Source organism: Bos indicus, chromosome 12 (assembly GCF_029378745.1).
Source record: "Bos indicus isolate NIAB-ARS_2022 breed Sahiwal x Tharparkar chromosome 12, NIAB-ARS_B.indTharparkar_mat_pri_1.0, whole genome shotgun sequence".
Classification (NCBI taxonomy): Eukaryota; Metazoa; Chordata; class Mammalia; order Artiodactyla; family Bovidae; genus Bos; species Bos indicus.
Window position 1 is genome coordinate 24,524,007 of NC_091771.1, and position 15,848 is coordinate 24,539,854.

Consider the following 15,848-nt stretch of genomic DNA (forward strand, 5'->3'; position numbering starts at 1 on the left):
TCTGTAAACATTAATAATGACTTCCAAAATCAAAAGTGTAAAGCGAGAGGAAGGCCACAGGCCTTGCACAAGGTAGGTCAGTGACTTTTGCTGTGGGACAGACACTTGTAAGGGTGTGTAGCACTTAGCAACTTTCAGCCCCAAATAAATCTCCCTTAAATTAAATCAGCCAATTTATTCACAGAATTATTTTGTAATGCATGCAAGACTTGATCATCTAATATTTTTTAATGTGTTTTCAATATTTTTTTCATGATATCTTAATAGATTTTAATTCTATATTTAAAATTACTAAAAGACTTCAAAAGTAATCTCGGGGCTCCCTAAAACAAGTCTATTTAATACTTTTCTCTTTTCTTAAAAAACAATTTAGGTTCATTATTGGATCAAAGACTGATGCTGAGAGGTAAAAATATTTGTATCTTTATTTTTGATTGGATAGGTATGATAAACTTTACTCTTGTAGGATAGAGAATACTCCGTTAGGAGTCAAAGCTTTGATTTTAATTATATCTTAGGTATTCCTAGGAGTTTTAAATAGAATTAAGAAAGTAACAAAAGGATAATGTTTAAAATACAGCTGTATTTTAAATAAAACTTAGATATATGTATAGTAGCTAAGGAAAATGAGTTTTCGGTAGTACTTTAATCAGAATATAAGTCAGAGTCAGTGGTTAATTCTTTTGGCTGCTTATTGGTGGAATAATACCTGTAATTTTATATTAGAGACAAGATACTGAAAGGATCTTTTAAATTGTTAATTAGCAAAATGTTTTCAGTTTTAGCTTGTTACTGAACATATTAAAAGACTGTGCTTTTATCAAAGATAAATTGTCTTAATTTTTGTGTTATTTTTCATAGAACTTTTTTCATTAAGTTATTCATTTCCTATGTAATAAATTTGTTTAAAATAGAGTTAGCTAATCATTGCTTGTTTTCCCCCTAATATTTCAGAGTAGTCAATCAGTACCAGGAATTGGTCCAGAATGAAGCCAAATGTCCAGTGAAGATGTCGCATAGCTCCAGTGGCTCAGCCAGCTTGAGTCAGCTTTCTCCAGGGAAAGAAACAGAAGTGCGTTTGGTTAACTTTTTTGTGCTATTACTTTTTCCTGCCTGATTGTTCTCAAGGAATCTGAGAAATATTAAGGACTAGTTTTTGAGGGATTGTTGCCATCCAGTCGCTAAGTCATATCTAACTACAACCCCATGAACTGCAGCACACCAGGCTTCCCTATCCTTTACCATTTCCTGGAATGTGTTCAAACTCATGTCCATTGTTTAGTTTTGTATTTACTTTTAACTTTAATTTTCTTTTCATGATTTAACTTTATATAATGGAAATTTTCAAATGTACACAGAGATATAAAACAAAAAGCGTAATGAACATCTGTGTATACTGATCACCTGCCTGGCTTCTACAGCTGTCATTTTTCTGGGGAAGATTTAAGGGTGAAGCTTTGCTGTCATCTTACTCTGCTCTTCTCCTTCAAACTCTTCACCTTTTTACTCAGAAATATTTCTCCCTTTGTAAAGGTGCAGTCTTTTGAAATATGTGTAATACCTAATCTTTTTAAACTGTGTTTTCATCCATAAGTTACAGTGTTTTGAATTTGTGAATTTCTGAGTTGACATCATTTTAATGAGTATGCTTAATATCATTGTCTCTCAGCAGCCTGAGACCGTGTCAGTTCAGTCTTCAGTACTGGGAAAGGGAGTGAAACATCGACCTCCACCCATCAAACTTCCCTCAACCTCAGGAAATAGTTCCTCAGGTATTGCATTCCTTAATTTTCTATAATCTAGAGTAAGAAACAGATGATCATAATCCATTTATTCATATTTTGATTTGCTCAGAATTTTTAATTATAAATCTAAGAAATAGCAGAATTCATCAAATCCTAAATTGTAAACCTAGCAAATAACTTCTATATTTTTTTCCCTAGGTAACTATTTTACACCACAACAGGCCAGCAGCTTTCTTAAATCTCCAACTCCTCCTCCTGCTTCTAAGCCACCAAGTCTTTCTCGGAAGTCATCCGTGGATCTTAATCAAGTTAGCATGCTTTCTCCAGCTGCCCTGTCACCTGCCAGTTCATCACAAAGTAAGTTGTAACTTAAATGCTTCATTAACTCTTCATAAGCTTTTGCATTAGTGTTTCTTAAGATAGTTCTTCCAGTGAAATAGTGAAATCTGAATGTACTGTCTACCCAAAATGTTCAAGTTTTAAGAAGCTTCAGGCAGATCTCTTGTTGACTGTATGTATTATGTGTTTATTGTAATTGTATTTGTTTTTCTGTATTTATGTATGCAGCTTGTGTATACCTTTCTTATAGACTTGCAACCTACACATCTCCTGAAAAAAATAATCTGATAGCTAAATGTAGCAGTAAGATTCCAAATTATTTTTTGTAGCAGTGTACCTTAGGACATTTTACATTTTATGTAAACTATGCAGCTGATATGGAAAAAAATGTCATGTGAGTTGTTGCTGCAGTCCTGTCTTCGTAAATGTAAGAAGTAGACTGAAAGCTAGTTTTTTTAATAATACCCGTACACTCTCATTAATTGCTGTCAGTTACTAAAATGTGGGATGATCATAAAGCATTCTGAAGATAATAAAATGTAATTTTTACTACTGAATACTTTTTTTTAAACATCAAGAATAATTGCTCAAGAATTTTAGCATTAGTTTGAATTTCTTCAAATTAACAAATATCTGAGATATTTAGGTACCAACTTGCAAATAAAAAAAGCATTCCAGTTTTTTAGATTTTTTAATAAATGACGAATATGTGCTGAAAGTTTTAGTACACTGCACAGTGACAGGGTGGTCTTTGCATTAGATGTAAACATCTTCATCTTGATAGCTCAAAAGGTGTAATTTTTCTGCCTTCTTGTTTTGCACAAAGAAAAAATTTATAAATTTCCTGAAAGTCTTATTCACACTTTTTATGTTGTGGGTATGGATTATTATGTTAATCTACTGCACACAGTTGTTACTTTAAGTAAGGGTTGAGTGACAGCTTCTGGACATTCACATTTCTTTCCTTTCTTTCTGCAGGACATGAAAGCTAAAAAAGAAAACACCTCAAGAGCTTTTGGTTTTATTTTTCTGGTTTTGTTTTTTTTATTTTTTTATTTTTTATTTTTTTTAAAGTTGATAAACTGTGCATACTTCATTCACAACAGATTTTCTATACATTCTACATTTAAACCGAAGTACACAGTTACTGTTAAAGATGCAGTATTATCTATCAAATACTTGCTTTATTACTGTGTTTTGTAAAATTTGTCTGTCAGGGTAAACTTGATGTGTTAGGAATTAAATATGTATATTTAGGTGCCAAATACAATAGTTAACTGTATGTGATTTATTAAATATGTTCAGAGTTTTATCTCAGACTGTTAACAGAAAATAAGCAATATTTCTAAGTGATGTCCTAAATTAGTGAAATCATAAATAACAAAAATTAATTTGAATTCCTTTTAAAGTTTTTAGGCCAAAGATAGCATGGTAGGAAACTAACTTTTAAATGGGTTTTGTGATAGAATACGAATGTATATTTTTACTGTTACTGTAATAGCATCTCTGATGGCATTTGTAGGTGATATACTGCATCCTTAATTGTAATTGAGTGTAGCAACACTCAGTATCATGTGTAGAAATTAACACTTGCAGTTAACTGCTTTTAAAAAAAAAAAACTGGAACAGACTGTCAGTGCTAAATAAGATTCCATTAACCTTATTTGAAAAAGGACTGGCCATTTATAACAAACTAGCAATTTTTATTTTTCTCAATGAGCAGGATCTGGAACTCCTAAGCCATCTACTCCTACACCAACCCCTTCATCGACCCCACACCCTCCTGATGCTCAGAGCTCAACTCCTATTACCCCTTCAGCTACCCCTACTCCCCAAGATTCAGGCTTCACCCCTCAGCCCACTTTGTTAACTCAGTTTGCTCAGCAGCAAAAGTCTCTGAGCCAGGCAATGCCTGTAACGACCATTCCTCTTTCCACCATGGTAACATCTATAACTACAGGAACCACAGCCACCCAGGTCATGGCAAACTCTGCTGGACTTAACTTCATCAATGTAGTGGGCTCTGTTTGGTAAGTTTGCATCGAAGCCCTGATTTTTTTTTTTTTTAAGATAATCTCACCAATCTAAAGAAATTATTTGTGAAATTAAAAACAATTTGTATATTGTTGAAACTGAAAAAAAAAGGTTTCTGCGTAACTAGTATTTATCTCAACAAGTATGTTTGAATTTTAGGTAGTAATACATCCATTATAGGCACTAAGGTGGTACTACTGATTTCACGTTGACAGCAGCTTAGATTTTTCCTGTTTATCCTGTGTTACCATCTTTTAATCCATTGATGAGTATGTTACTCTACCAGATAATATTTTAAACCTTAGTAGACACATAGTACTTAATTTTTGCCAACCTCGCTGTTGATATGTAAGACGAAGTATCTGTGTTTGTGGAGCAGTTTGTTTTTTAATCCAAGGATTTATGTAGTGGATTTTTCCTTTACAGCACTAGCCTAATGCTTTGTCTTATTCTCCTGCAGTGGAGCTCAAGCTTTGATGAGTGGTTCAAACCCTATGCTGGGCTGTAACACTGGTGCCATAACTCCTGCAGGAGTAAACCTGAGTGGCCTTCTACCCTCAGGAGGTCTGCTACCAAACGCATTGCCGGGTGCAATGCAGACAGCCTCTCAAGCAGGTCAGAATATTGGAAATAATAATCTCTAACAAAATTACACTCCATGCTTATGTTAAAATGTCATTTAAGTGATAAACATTTAATATCCTTTTTAAATGAAATATTATGTTGAATATATTTCCTATCAAAAGCTTTTAAAATTCTGATACTTGAATTAAAAACCATCTGGCTATCAAATTCTCTGAAGAAACTTGGTAAGCCTGTAAGTCTCTGCAGATTTTATCTTTGACTTCCAAACATTATTATAAAAGAAACTAATGGTTACCAGTGTAGTCCTGCTCCAGGTAAAAGAAACATATTTTGAAAACATGTAAGCAAGAAAAGCAACATAGCGTGACATTTTAAAGCCTCAGTTCTGAAGCCGGACTGCCTGGATTGAATCCTTCTTGTGCAACCTACCATAACTGCATAATCATAGCAAAGTTACCTTTGGGCCTCATTTTCCTCATAAATAAGAATAATAATAACACTTTACCTCACAGTTGTGAAGATTACATGGATAAATACAGATGAGGTGTTTATGCCTGAGACGTGATAAACATTCAAAAATGACTGCTGTCCCCATCATTAGTAGTAGTTCATTGTGGTGGTTGTAGTAATGTAATTACATGTACTGGGAAAATGTTGTAACAACTTGTGCTACTTTTAAAGTTCTTTAAGAGAATGTATCCTAGAACAGTCTCATTTCTTACTCAGAAAAAAAAGATGAACAGAAAAACAAACTCAGCATAGTAAGAAGAACTGACTATAAGTTATGAGAAACTTTCTATGAGTAGGAGAAAGAGAACCCAAAGAATATAATTTAAATATGTTTAAATTAAACATTTATAGTTGATAATCTAATTTGGGTTAAATGTATCACTACTCAGTTTTATCTTTTGAAGTGTTTTCCACACAGGACTTTGCTCAATGATGTAAGCTTTAGTTGTTATCATTCTGTAGCAGATGCTATCTATGTATGATTTGGAGGTGATCTTAGCTATGGTGCACATAAGGTTAATCGTATTTACTGTGTTGTGTACTGGAAGTATCCATAAGTTACTACCCAGGAATCTCTGCTGAATCCTGAACATCAGTTTCCATTCTTCAGGTCCATGCAGGGCAGCAGACAGAACCAAAAAACTATTTTGGTAGATGTTAATAAACTTCTCAATTTTGGCTAGAAATGTTTCTTTAGCAGACATAAAGCATTCTCTAGCATCCATCAATAAAAATGCAACTCCAGAAAGAGAAAATATAATTGATCCATTTTCCGCTGAATCTGAATACTGAACCTTGTGGCTTCGATTTTCTAGAGCAGCTGCAACTTCATAACTCTTAAGAGATGAGCTAATAATAATGGTGGTTGTCCATTTTATTTTTCCTTTTCCATCAACTTTCAGCCATCTCTTTGGATCAAATCAGCTTCTGGTGGTGCCAACAATATATTGCAGTGATTTTCTGATTCTAGCTGATATTCTTATTTTACTGTGTATAAGTATGCTTTAGTGGTAGGAGCCCTGGAAAATGGAATCAGTGTTGAATTTGGGATATTACATTTACATATAATTCTTCTAATTACTGGTAGCTCCAAATGCTTACTGTAGGGCCTGGAAGAAGTCACTTAATAGTTCCCCCTAAACCTCAGTTTCATCTGTTCTAAAGCCAGAGTAGAAGTAGCTAACTTAAGTTGTTACTTGCAAGAAAATAAATGAAGTGATATGGAAATGCCTTTAATAAGCTATAAAGCATTACCCAGATGTCATCCACCCTTAAAGGGAGTTATCTTTTTTTTTTTTTTTTTTTTAATGAGAATTCCTGGAGAGGCTATCCATATTGTCACATTTTTTTTCCATTTTTCAGACAAGCCTTTCATACTGTCTTTTGTGCGTTATCTACCCTATATCTTTTTTAAATATAATTACCTGCTTAGAGGACTAGTTACCTTTTAAACTAGAGTTCAAATTGGTATATTTAGTGAGGAAGATATATACATACTTGAAGACTGCCATCAGCAAACTGTAACACACAGTTCAAGCTAAGAATAGTTTTACATTTTTTAAGGTTTGTTTTCTTAAAGATACGAGGAACAATAAGGGACAGAGTCTCTGTGGCCCACAAAGCCTACTGGACAAGTTTGGCAACGCCTGCTTTAGGATTTGGTCTGTGTTGTGTCACAAATTTGGGGGAATAAGTTCAGAATTAACAAAGCATTGTTTACTGACTTTCAGCTTGATCCTTACACACAAAATTTGGTGTTCTTCAGCATTATTAATATTAGCATTTGCACTTTAAGAAATAGCACAAAGCACACTGGTTCTCAGAGACAGGATTGTTCCCACATACTGTTTGGCACTGAGAAATATAAGTAGATACCAATATGTGAAATGTGTTTGCACAGTAGTGACAGTCTTATCATACCTGTGGTATCTGCATGCTGCTAGATTACTTTTCCAACCAGTAGTTTAAGTAGTTATAAAGAAGTCTCAGTTTCTGAAATACAGAATACAAGGTATATCTGGTGCTTCACATCTTTGAATAAGATCTCGTTATCAACAAATAGTGATGAAATTGGAGGGCTGGTTTTAAGAAAATTTTAAAGTATAGAAAATACGCATGCCTGTGCAGAGAGTACTTAAAATGTTGTATTTTTATATGCTAAAGTATAAAGTACCTCCAAATATAATAAAGTTTTAATTTCCTGTTTTAACCATGAGTTTTATTTAATAGGTGTTCCATTTGGTTTAAAAAATACTTCAAGTCTCAGGCCCTTAAATCTACTCCAGGTAAACCTGAAACACTGCTTTTGATAGTTTGTTTGTTTTTTTAAGTTTCTTATAGTGCTTTTTATTTTTTAACCATGTATGTTTGCACATTTTAGCATTTGAAGTTCTGAGGTTGTTGAGAATCATCTAAAAGTATGATTAAGTGGATAAGCAGGAAAAAATTGGTACCCATGTACCACACTTCTGTTGGCTCTGACAGCCCTGCCAAATTAAGAACTATTTCCAGAGGGGAGAGTTCACAGCTGCCAAGAAGAATAACTTGCCTACAGTAGTAGCAGCAAATACACTTAGAAATTAATTGTTCTGTAACAGATTTTTTATGTACATACATAAGTATTGCTGTTTGCTTACAATAGATTTTATACATGAATAGAAGCTTTTTAGAGAAGGTATGTGTGTTCTTTTCCTGAGGAGAATATGACTTAACAGCACAGTGCCAGGCAGGTGACTGTTCAATCGCTATTAAATAGTCATGCAGTAAATGTCCATTAGGTTACAGTTTGTGTCGAGTGATGAGACTTTTCTTATACATTTTCTCAGTATTAACATATAAAGAGAAAATGTAGGTAGAGAATATTTAGTACATGTTGTGAATTTAGAGTATTCTGGGCTGTGCTTGGTCCTTTAAGGATCGCACTCAGTGTTAAGCCTAGTAGGTTGGAAATGGATGAGATTGTCTACAGAGAATTGTTAGAAAAGGTAGACATGAAAATAAAGATTTGGAGACACAGAATGGCAGAGCTAGGGATTATTGGAAAATAATAATCACATCCATCCAACCTGATATTCAGAAATAATAAATCAGGAAATACATTTAGAACTAAAACCTAACTTACTTCCTGTACAGCATGCAGACAGTGTCAGTATTTACATACGCATCGCAGAATAATCCACTTATAATATGGACACATTGGGATAGCTTGTTTAGCCTGCTTTCCTGCGTTTTGCTGTAGGGATTTCTGTAGGGATCAAGCTCAGTGTTAAGAGTAGTGGCATTCCTTAATAGCACTGATAATAAGGGCAAAAACCTCCTTACAAATTATATTCTGCTACATTTTTATTATCTAACTAATTGAGAAGGAAACACTTGACCTGTGCTTTGTCCAGATTTACTTAACAATGAGCTCTGCTGGGTGTAGAGCTTTTGACGCTAGACACCTCTTTTTTGACTGTACAGATCTAAGAGTTTCTCACCAGGTATTTGCTTGGACTTTGCCCCAAAACTTCAAAGTGCTTTTAACTTAAACCTCTATAGAATAAAATGGAAAAACATTTGTTTTCTGATGCATTTGGAATGCATAGTTTTCGTGTTTAATATGGAATTTTCTGGATGCTTCTTGTAAAAACATTTTTTTATTATTAATTTAGATTCATAATGACAGAGTTTGTAATGTCTCCAAACTAAATATGGGCATCTAATGCATTTTCTTTTCAGCTTTGGACTTCCTGGCTATGTTATATAAAAACCCATGCACCTCTGGATTTGGGCAAAGCTAGACCAAATTTAGGGAAATGAGCTTTTTTAACATATATCCCTCATTATCACTAGCTTTTTTTTATACTTGCAAATGCATTTAGTGCTGTTTTGTGTTGATGTATAAACAGTTAAGCCAAAGCAGTATGTTTATTTAGACAGCTAAGTATTAACTTGAAGTAGAAAGATTTATGTTTGAGATTACTAATGTATTTGAGAGCCAGAGTAATAGCACTTGAAAATTGTATTTAAAGAGATTGTCCCTTTTTTTTTTTTTTTTTAAAGAGCAGGGAGTTTGTTTTGTTTTCAGTTTTGTTGACTTCGTTTTCCTCATCCCTGGAAGACTACCTGACGGGTAGGGAATGCCCCAGAAACATTTGTAGAATAAGGAAATTTAAATAATCCAAAATTGCCTAATTATTTCTTGCTCAAATTCTTAATAGCTTCCAGGCGGCTCGCTCATTTTTAACACTCTGCAGCAACAGCAGCAGCAGCAGCAGCAGCTCTCCCAGTTTACACCACAGCAGCCTCAGCAGCCCCAGCAACCCACAACTTCTAGTCCTCAACAACCTGGGGAGCAGGTATGTCCTTTCTACCTTCCATATGATATCATAGAATTATATCTTTTTTTGGTATGTTTCAGGCCTATTTCAAGTGTTTTTAGACTGTTTGAACAAACTTTTCATATGCTTTCCTTTCTTTATTAACAGCAGTAGCTATCAGTTATCAAGGCCTATTTCTAACTCTCACAACAGGCACACTGAACAGATGATGTCACTTCCATCTTGCATAGTCTGCAGTAGACTCAAGTGACCAGCGCGCTCACAACAACACAGCGTCAGAGTCAGGGTTCACATCCAGGTCTTTCTGCCTCTATGATAGGCCATGTATTTTCCACCCCATTGTCATCTTTCTGTTTATAGTATTTTGTTTCTGTTAGAATAGAGAAATTCTTTTTATTGTGAAGCTTAAAACAGAAAATAGACAAAAACGAACACTCTGTATATTGCCAAAGAGAAATTGAATAAGAACTGCAGTAAAGTAGTAAAAGGAACTTTACTTTTAAAATGTTCAGGGTTTTCTGAACATTTGCTGCACTTTGGAGTCATCTGGGAAGCTAAAAAAATACTGATTCCTGAGTCCCACCTGCAGCATTTCCTTTCAGTTCAGTTCAGGCGCTCAGTCATGTCTGACTTTTTGCAACCCCATGAACTGCAGCATGCCAGGCCTCCCTGTCTATCACCAACTGCTGGAGTCCATCCAAACCCATGTCCATTGTGTCGGTGATGCCATCCAGCCATCTCATCCTCTGTTGTCCCCTTCTTCTCCTGCCCTTAATCTTTCCCAGCGTCAGGGTCTTTTCAAATGAGTCAGCTCTCCGCATGAGGTGGCCAAAGTATTGGAGTTTCAGCTTCAACATCAGTCCCTCCAATGAACACCCAGGACTGATCTCCTTTAGGATGGACTGGTTGGATCTCCTTGCAGTCCAAGGGACTCTCAGGAGTCTTCTCCAACACTACAGTTCAAAAGCATCAATTCTTCGACTCTCAGCTTTCTTCACACTCCAACTCTTATATCCATACATGACCATTGGAAAAACCATAGCCTTGACTAGACGGACCTTTGTTGGCCAAGTAATATCTCCATTTTTTAATATGCTGTCTAGGTTGGTCATAACTTTCCTTCCAAGGAGCTAGCGTCTTTTAATTTCATGGCTGCAGTCACCATCTGCAGTGATTTTGGAGCCCAGAGAAATAAAGTCAGCCACTGTTTCCCCATCTATTTGCCATGAAGTGATGGGACTGGATGCCATGATCTTCGTTTTCTGAATGTTGACCTTTAAGCCAACTTTTTCACTCTCCTCTTTCACTTTCATCAAGAGGCTCTTTAGTTCTTTGCTTTCTGCCATAAGGGTGGTGTCATCTGCATATCTGAGGTTATTGATATTTCTCCCGGCAATCTTGATTCCAGCTTGTGCTTCGTGCAGCCCAGCATTTCTCATGATGTACTCTGTATATAAGTTAAATAAGCAGGGTGACAATATATAGCCTTGATGTACTCCTTTTCCTATTTGGAACCAGTCTATTGTTCCATGTCCAGTTCTAACTGTTGCTTCCTGACCTGCATACAGGTTTCTCAACAGGCAGGTCAGGTTAGCTCACTATTAAACATATGAAATGTTCACCATCAGTCCTTCTGCCAAAGATTGCCCAGTCAAGTCTTGGTTGGATAATGCTCATCCCCTATTAGACTTCTCAAGAATGGTGTACTTAAAACTATTTATTTTTTGGACACATGTATATGTATGGCTGAGTCCCATTGCTGTTCACTTGAAACTGCCACAGCATTGTTCATTGGCTGTGCCCCAATACAAAATAAAAGATTCTTTAAAAAAAAAGAGAACTAAGTCAAAAGAAGAAAAAAAAAAAAAAACAAACAAAACCTCGTTTTATTAACACATGAAGGATTACTTAGCTCGATAAAAAATTCTTGATTTGTACTTTTCTTTACAAAATTGTGGTAAAATACCTGTAATACAAAATTCACCATCCTACCCATTTCTAAGTGTGCGCTTTGGTAGTGTTAGATATATTCTTACCGTTGTGCAACTAATCTTCAGAACTCTCTCATCTTGCAAAACTAAAATGGTATACCCATTAAGGAATTCCCTATTTCCCCCTCCTCCTAGCCTACTTTTTGTTTCTATGGGTTTGACTACTCCAGGCACCTCATACGTGAAATTTTACAGTATTTGTCTGTTTGTGACTGACCTATTTCATTTAGCATAATATCCAAAAGGTTCATCCATGTTGTAGTGTGTGTCAGAATTTCCCTTCTAAGACTGAGTAGTATTTGATTTATATATCACATTGTTTATCCATTAATCCATTGATGGACATTTGGGTTGCTTCCACTTTTGATGGAAGTCTGAGTTACTTTTTTTTTTTTTTAGTGAATTTTGCTTTAGGTGTGAAGTGTTAAGAACTCCTCTCTGGCTTCTCTGCCCAAAAGAATCCATTTTAAATCTATGATCCATTTTCAGTTAATTTCGTATAAGGTGTGAGACATTGGTCCGGGTTCATTTATGGGGGAAAACTGTTGGCCATTTGCTCCAGCGCCATTTGTTATAAAAGCCATCCTTCTCAGTTGAATTACTTTTGCACCTTTGTCAGAGGTCATAGTAAATCTTAAAATCAAAGGGAAAATCCTCTTGTGTTCTTCTTTTTCAAAATTGTTTAGCTATTCTAGATCCTTTGCTTTTCCTTGTAAATTTTGGAATCACCTTGTCTATATCTCCAAAAAACCTTGCTGGGATTTTTAAAGGAATTGAGTTTAAACCTATAGGTCATCTTGGGAGAGGTTTACCATGTTTATGTGAGTTTTCTAGTCCATGAATATGGTATGTCTCTAGGCTAAAATCAGCTAGTTTTCAGCATGCAAGTCCTGTATGTGTATTATAGACTTACACCTAAGTTTTGTTTTTGTGCTTTATCCATTTGGCGGGTGGCGGGGGGGAGGCGGGGATTGTTAATGGTACTGTTTTTCATTTTCTACATGTTTATCACTAGTATGCACAATTGGTGTTGACCTTGTGTTCTGTGATCTTACTGACCTCACTTATTCTGTTTTTTCTGTAGATTGCTTAGGGATTTTTTTCTTTCAGTAATAGTCTTGCCATTTGCAAATAAGAATGGGTTTTTTTCCCTTTATTATCTGTCTGTCTGTTTCCTTTTCTTGATCTAATTTGCTCACTAGAAACTAGTATTGTGTTCAAAGAGTGTTTTAAGCTTTTTAAAAAATGTTTTGATGAAGCTTTATAGAAGCAGTATCAAAAAAACAAGCAGCCCTATCAAAAAATGGGCAGACCTAAATAGACATATGTACAACAAAGATGTACAGGTGACCAACAGGCAGATGAAAAGATGCTCTTAACATTGCTAATGATTAGAGAAATGCAAATCAAAACCACAATGAGGTATCACTTTACATCGGTCAGAATGTTCATCATCAAAAAGTCTACAAATAATGCTGGAGAGGCTGTGGAGAAAAGGGAGCCTTTGTGCACTGTTGGTGGGAATGTAAATTGGTGCAGCCACTGAGTTACTTTGCTGTACACCTGAAACTAACACAGTATTGCAAATCAGCTATACCTCAAAAAAAGATAGTTCTGATGAAGCTTTCTAGATGCCTTAGTAATTATTAATACAGCATCAAATAACCAGTTCAGTTCAGTCGCTCAGTCATGTCTGATTCTTTGCGACCCCATGAATTGCAGCACTCTAGGCCTCCCTGTCCATCACCAACTCCCGGAGTTCACTCAGACTTATGTCCATTGAGTCAGTGATGCCATCCAGCCATCTCATCCTCAGTCGTCCCCTTCTCTTCCTGCCCCCAATCCCTCCCAGCATCAGAGTCTTTTCCAATGAGTCAACTCTTTGCTTGAGGTAGCCAATGTATTGGAGTTTCAGCTTTAGCATCAGTCCTTCCAAGGAACACCCAGGGCTGATCTCCTTCAGAATGGACTGGTTGGATCCCCTTGCAGTCCAAGGGACTCTCAAGAGTCTTCTCCAACACCACAGTTCAAAAGCATCAATTCTTCAGTGCTCAGCTTTCTTCACAGTCCAACTCTCACATCCATACATGACCCCAGGAAAAACCATAGCCTTGACTAGACGGACCTTTGTTGGCCAAGTAATATCCACTTTTTAGTATGCTGTCTAGGTTGGTCATAACTTTCCTTCCAAGGAGTATGTGTCTTTTAATTTCATGGCTGCAGTCACCATCTGCAGTGATTTTGGAGCCCCAAGTCTGGCACTGTTTCCACTGTTTCTCCATCTATTTCCCATGAAGTAATGGGACCAGGTGCCATGATCTTTGTTTTCTGAATGTTGAGCTTTAAACCAACTTTTTCACTCTCCTCTTTCACTTTCATCAAGAGGCTTTTTAGTTCCTCTTCACTTTCTGCCATAAGGGTGCTATCATCTGCATATCTGAGGTTATTGATATTTCTGCCGGCAATCTTGATTCCAGCTTGTGCTTCTTCCAGTCCAGCGTTTCTCATGATGTACTCTGTATGTAAGTTAAATAAGCAGGGTGACAATATGCAGCCTTGACGTACTCCTTTTCCTATTTGGAACCAGTCTGTTGTTCCATGTCCAGTTCTAACTGTTGCTTTCTAACCTGCATACAGGTTTCTCAAGAGGCAGGTCAGGTGGTCTGGTACTCCCGTCTCTTTCAGAATTTGCCACAGTTTATTGTGATCCACATAGTCAAAGGCTTTGGCATAGTCAGTAAGGCAGAAATAGATGTTTTTCTGGAGCTCTCTTGCTTTTTCGATGATCCAGCAGATGTTGGCAATTTGATCTCTGGTTCCTCTGCCTTTTAACCAATACAGAATCAATTCTGAAAATTAGGTTTCTTGCTTTTGAAATACTGTTTATTCTTGCTAATTCTAAATACCTTTGAAGGCTTTTCCTTGTTACTGTTTTTATAAGACTGAGTCTAATGTTGATTTTTAATACGGGAAAAAATACCAGTCCTTCCCACTAACCCAAAATTGGTTTTTTTCTTTTTGTACATGTCATATATTTTTTTTTCTTAATTCAGGGTTCTGAACAAAGTTTGACAAGTCAAGAACAAGCCTTATCTGCTCAGCACGCTGCAGTTATTAACCTTGCCGGAGTAGGAAGTTTTATGCATTCACAGGCAGCTGGTTGGTATCTTCATAACTAAGTAATGTTGAATTTATTAAAAGTATCTCTTGGGATCTCACCACTGAAACTTTTTCATTTTTGCAAGCAAAAACAAGAAAAAATTTCACTTATATTTAATGTGTGAACTATTGAGACACAGATTTTTTTCATTATTTTGATAAAAGTGCTTTGACCTACATTATTAATAGCAATTGTTTACCTCATGCTATATTTTGTTAGCAAAATTTTGTACAATTACCCAACTTAGTAGGATGCTTCCAAGCAGTTGACTCTAGTTTATCATGGTTATCTAGACTGCACTTTTCTAGATTGCAGTTTTTTGTCTCATTCTAGTAGCTTATAGTGCATGAATTAGGACTTAATAGTCAAGTAGCAAAGCTTAAGACAATTGTTAAGAAAAAAGAGAGATATACTAAATGACTGCTCACCACTTCTAGTAATAAATGGTGAATCAAAGATTTACCTTTAGTGAAGATTATCTCATCAATTTAAGACAGCAGTTATAAGTTCATATTTAATTAAAATCAGTAAGTCACATGTCTGCGGAATCTGAGATAGTGTGTCAAGACTAATGAGTGAACTTGTGAATATTTTGAATTATCACTGGGCTTACTATGAATTCAGTATAATTTCCAGTGTCTGGAATAGCTACATAAGGTTCTAATTTAGAGCTAGTGAATTCCCAAGTGGAAATTCATTATTAATAAACCTTTACCCTACAAACTATAAATTTCCTAAAATGGCAGTAGTGTAATTTTAATGGAAAGAACGTTTGTTCCAGACTTGCCACTAAATTACCTTGTAGTGAGTCCCTCAGACCATTGAGGCCTGCAATTTCCTCATCTGTACAGATAGTTGAACTTAACACCTGATCCCACTCAGCTCTAAAAGGTTCACCACCTCTGTTGCTAATAGTGTGGTCTGATAGTCATTGTACTGTCTTCTGGCATTTGTCTACCAGTTTTGTCCTTACGGTAGTTTGGGTTTCTCCCACTGCATTTCCTACTTGACTGGTTGTATTTTAAACTTGGCATAGTCAGCATTTTGCTAGAAAGCCTTCTCAGGGAAATGGCAGTGAGATGCAGGAAGAGAGAGGGCACAGTGCTCCGGCCACATGCCCTCCCCTCTTCGTGTCCAGGAAGTCCTGCAGGCAGTGGTTCCC

At 36.0% G+C, this 15,848-nt stretch overlaps 1 protein-coding gene and 1 pseudogene across 12 annotated transcripts in view; one reads left to right on the forward strand and one right to left on the reverse strand.

The window, feature by feature from the left end:
• The window catches only part of SUPT20H (SPT20 homolog, SAGA complex component), a 39,494-nt gene that overhangs the window by 22,108 nt on the left and 1,538 nt on the right, over positions 1-15,848 (forward strand). For 7 of the 12 annotated variants that reach the window (XM_070800174.1, XM_019971378.2, XM_070800176.1 and 4 more), the window contains 9 exons: positions 374-406; positions 955-1,072; positions 1,670-1,772; positions 1,944-2,102; positions 3,808-4,114; positions 4,579-4,733; positions 7,443-7,498; positions 9,416-9,553; positions 14,580-14,685. In XM_070800174.1, coding sequence (XP_070656275.1) covers positions 374-406; positions 955-1,072; positions 1,670-1,772; positions 1,944-2,102; positions 3,808-4,114; positions 4,579-4,733; positions 7,443-7,498; positions 9,416-9,553; positions 14,580-14,685 — 1,175 coding nt within the window. The remainder of the gene's footprint in view (positions 1-373; positions 407-954; positions 1,073-1,669; positions 1,773-1,943; positions 2,103-3,807; positions 4,115-4,578; positions 4,734-7,442; positions 7,499-9,415; positions 9,554-14,579; positions 14,686-15,848) is intronic. The other 5 variants (XM_019971383.2, XM_019971384.2, XM_019971385.2 and 2 more) reach the window with 2 other exon arrangements.
• LOC139186173 (protein SPO16 homolog pseudogene) lies at positions 5,573-7,148 on the reverse strand (annotated as a pseudogene).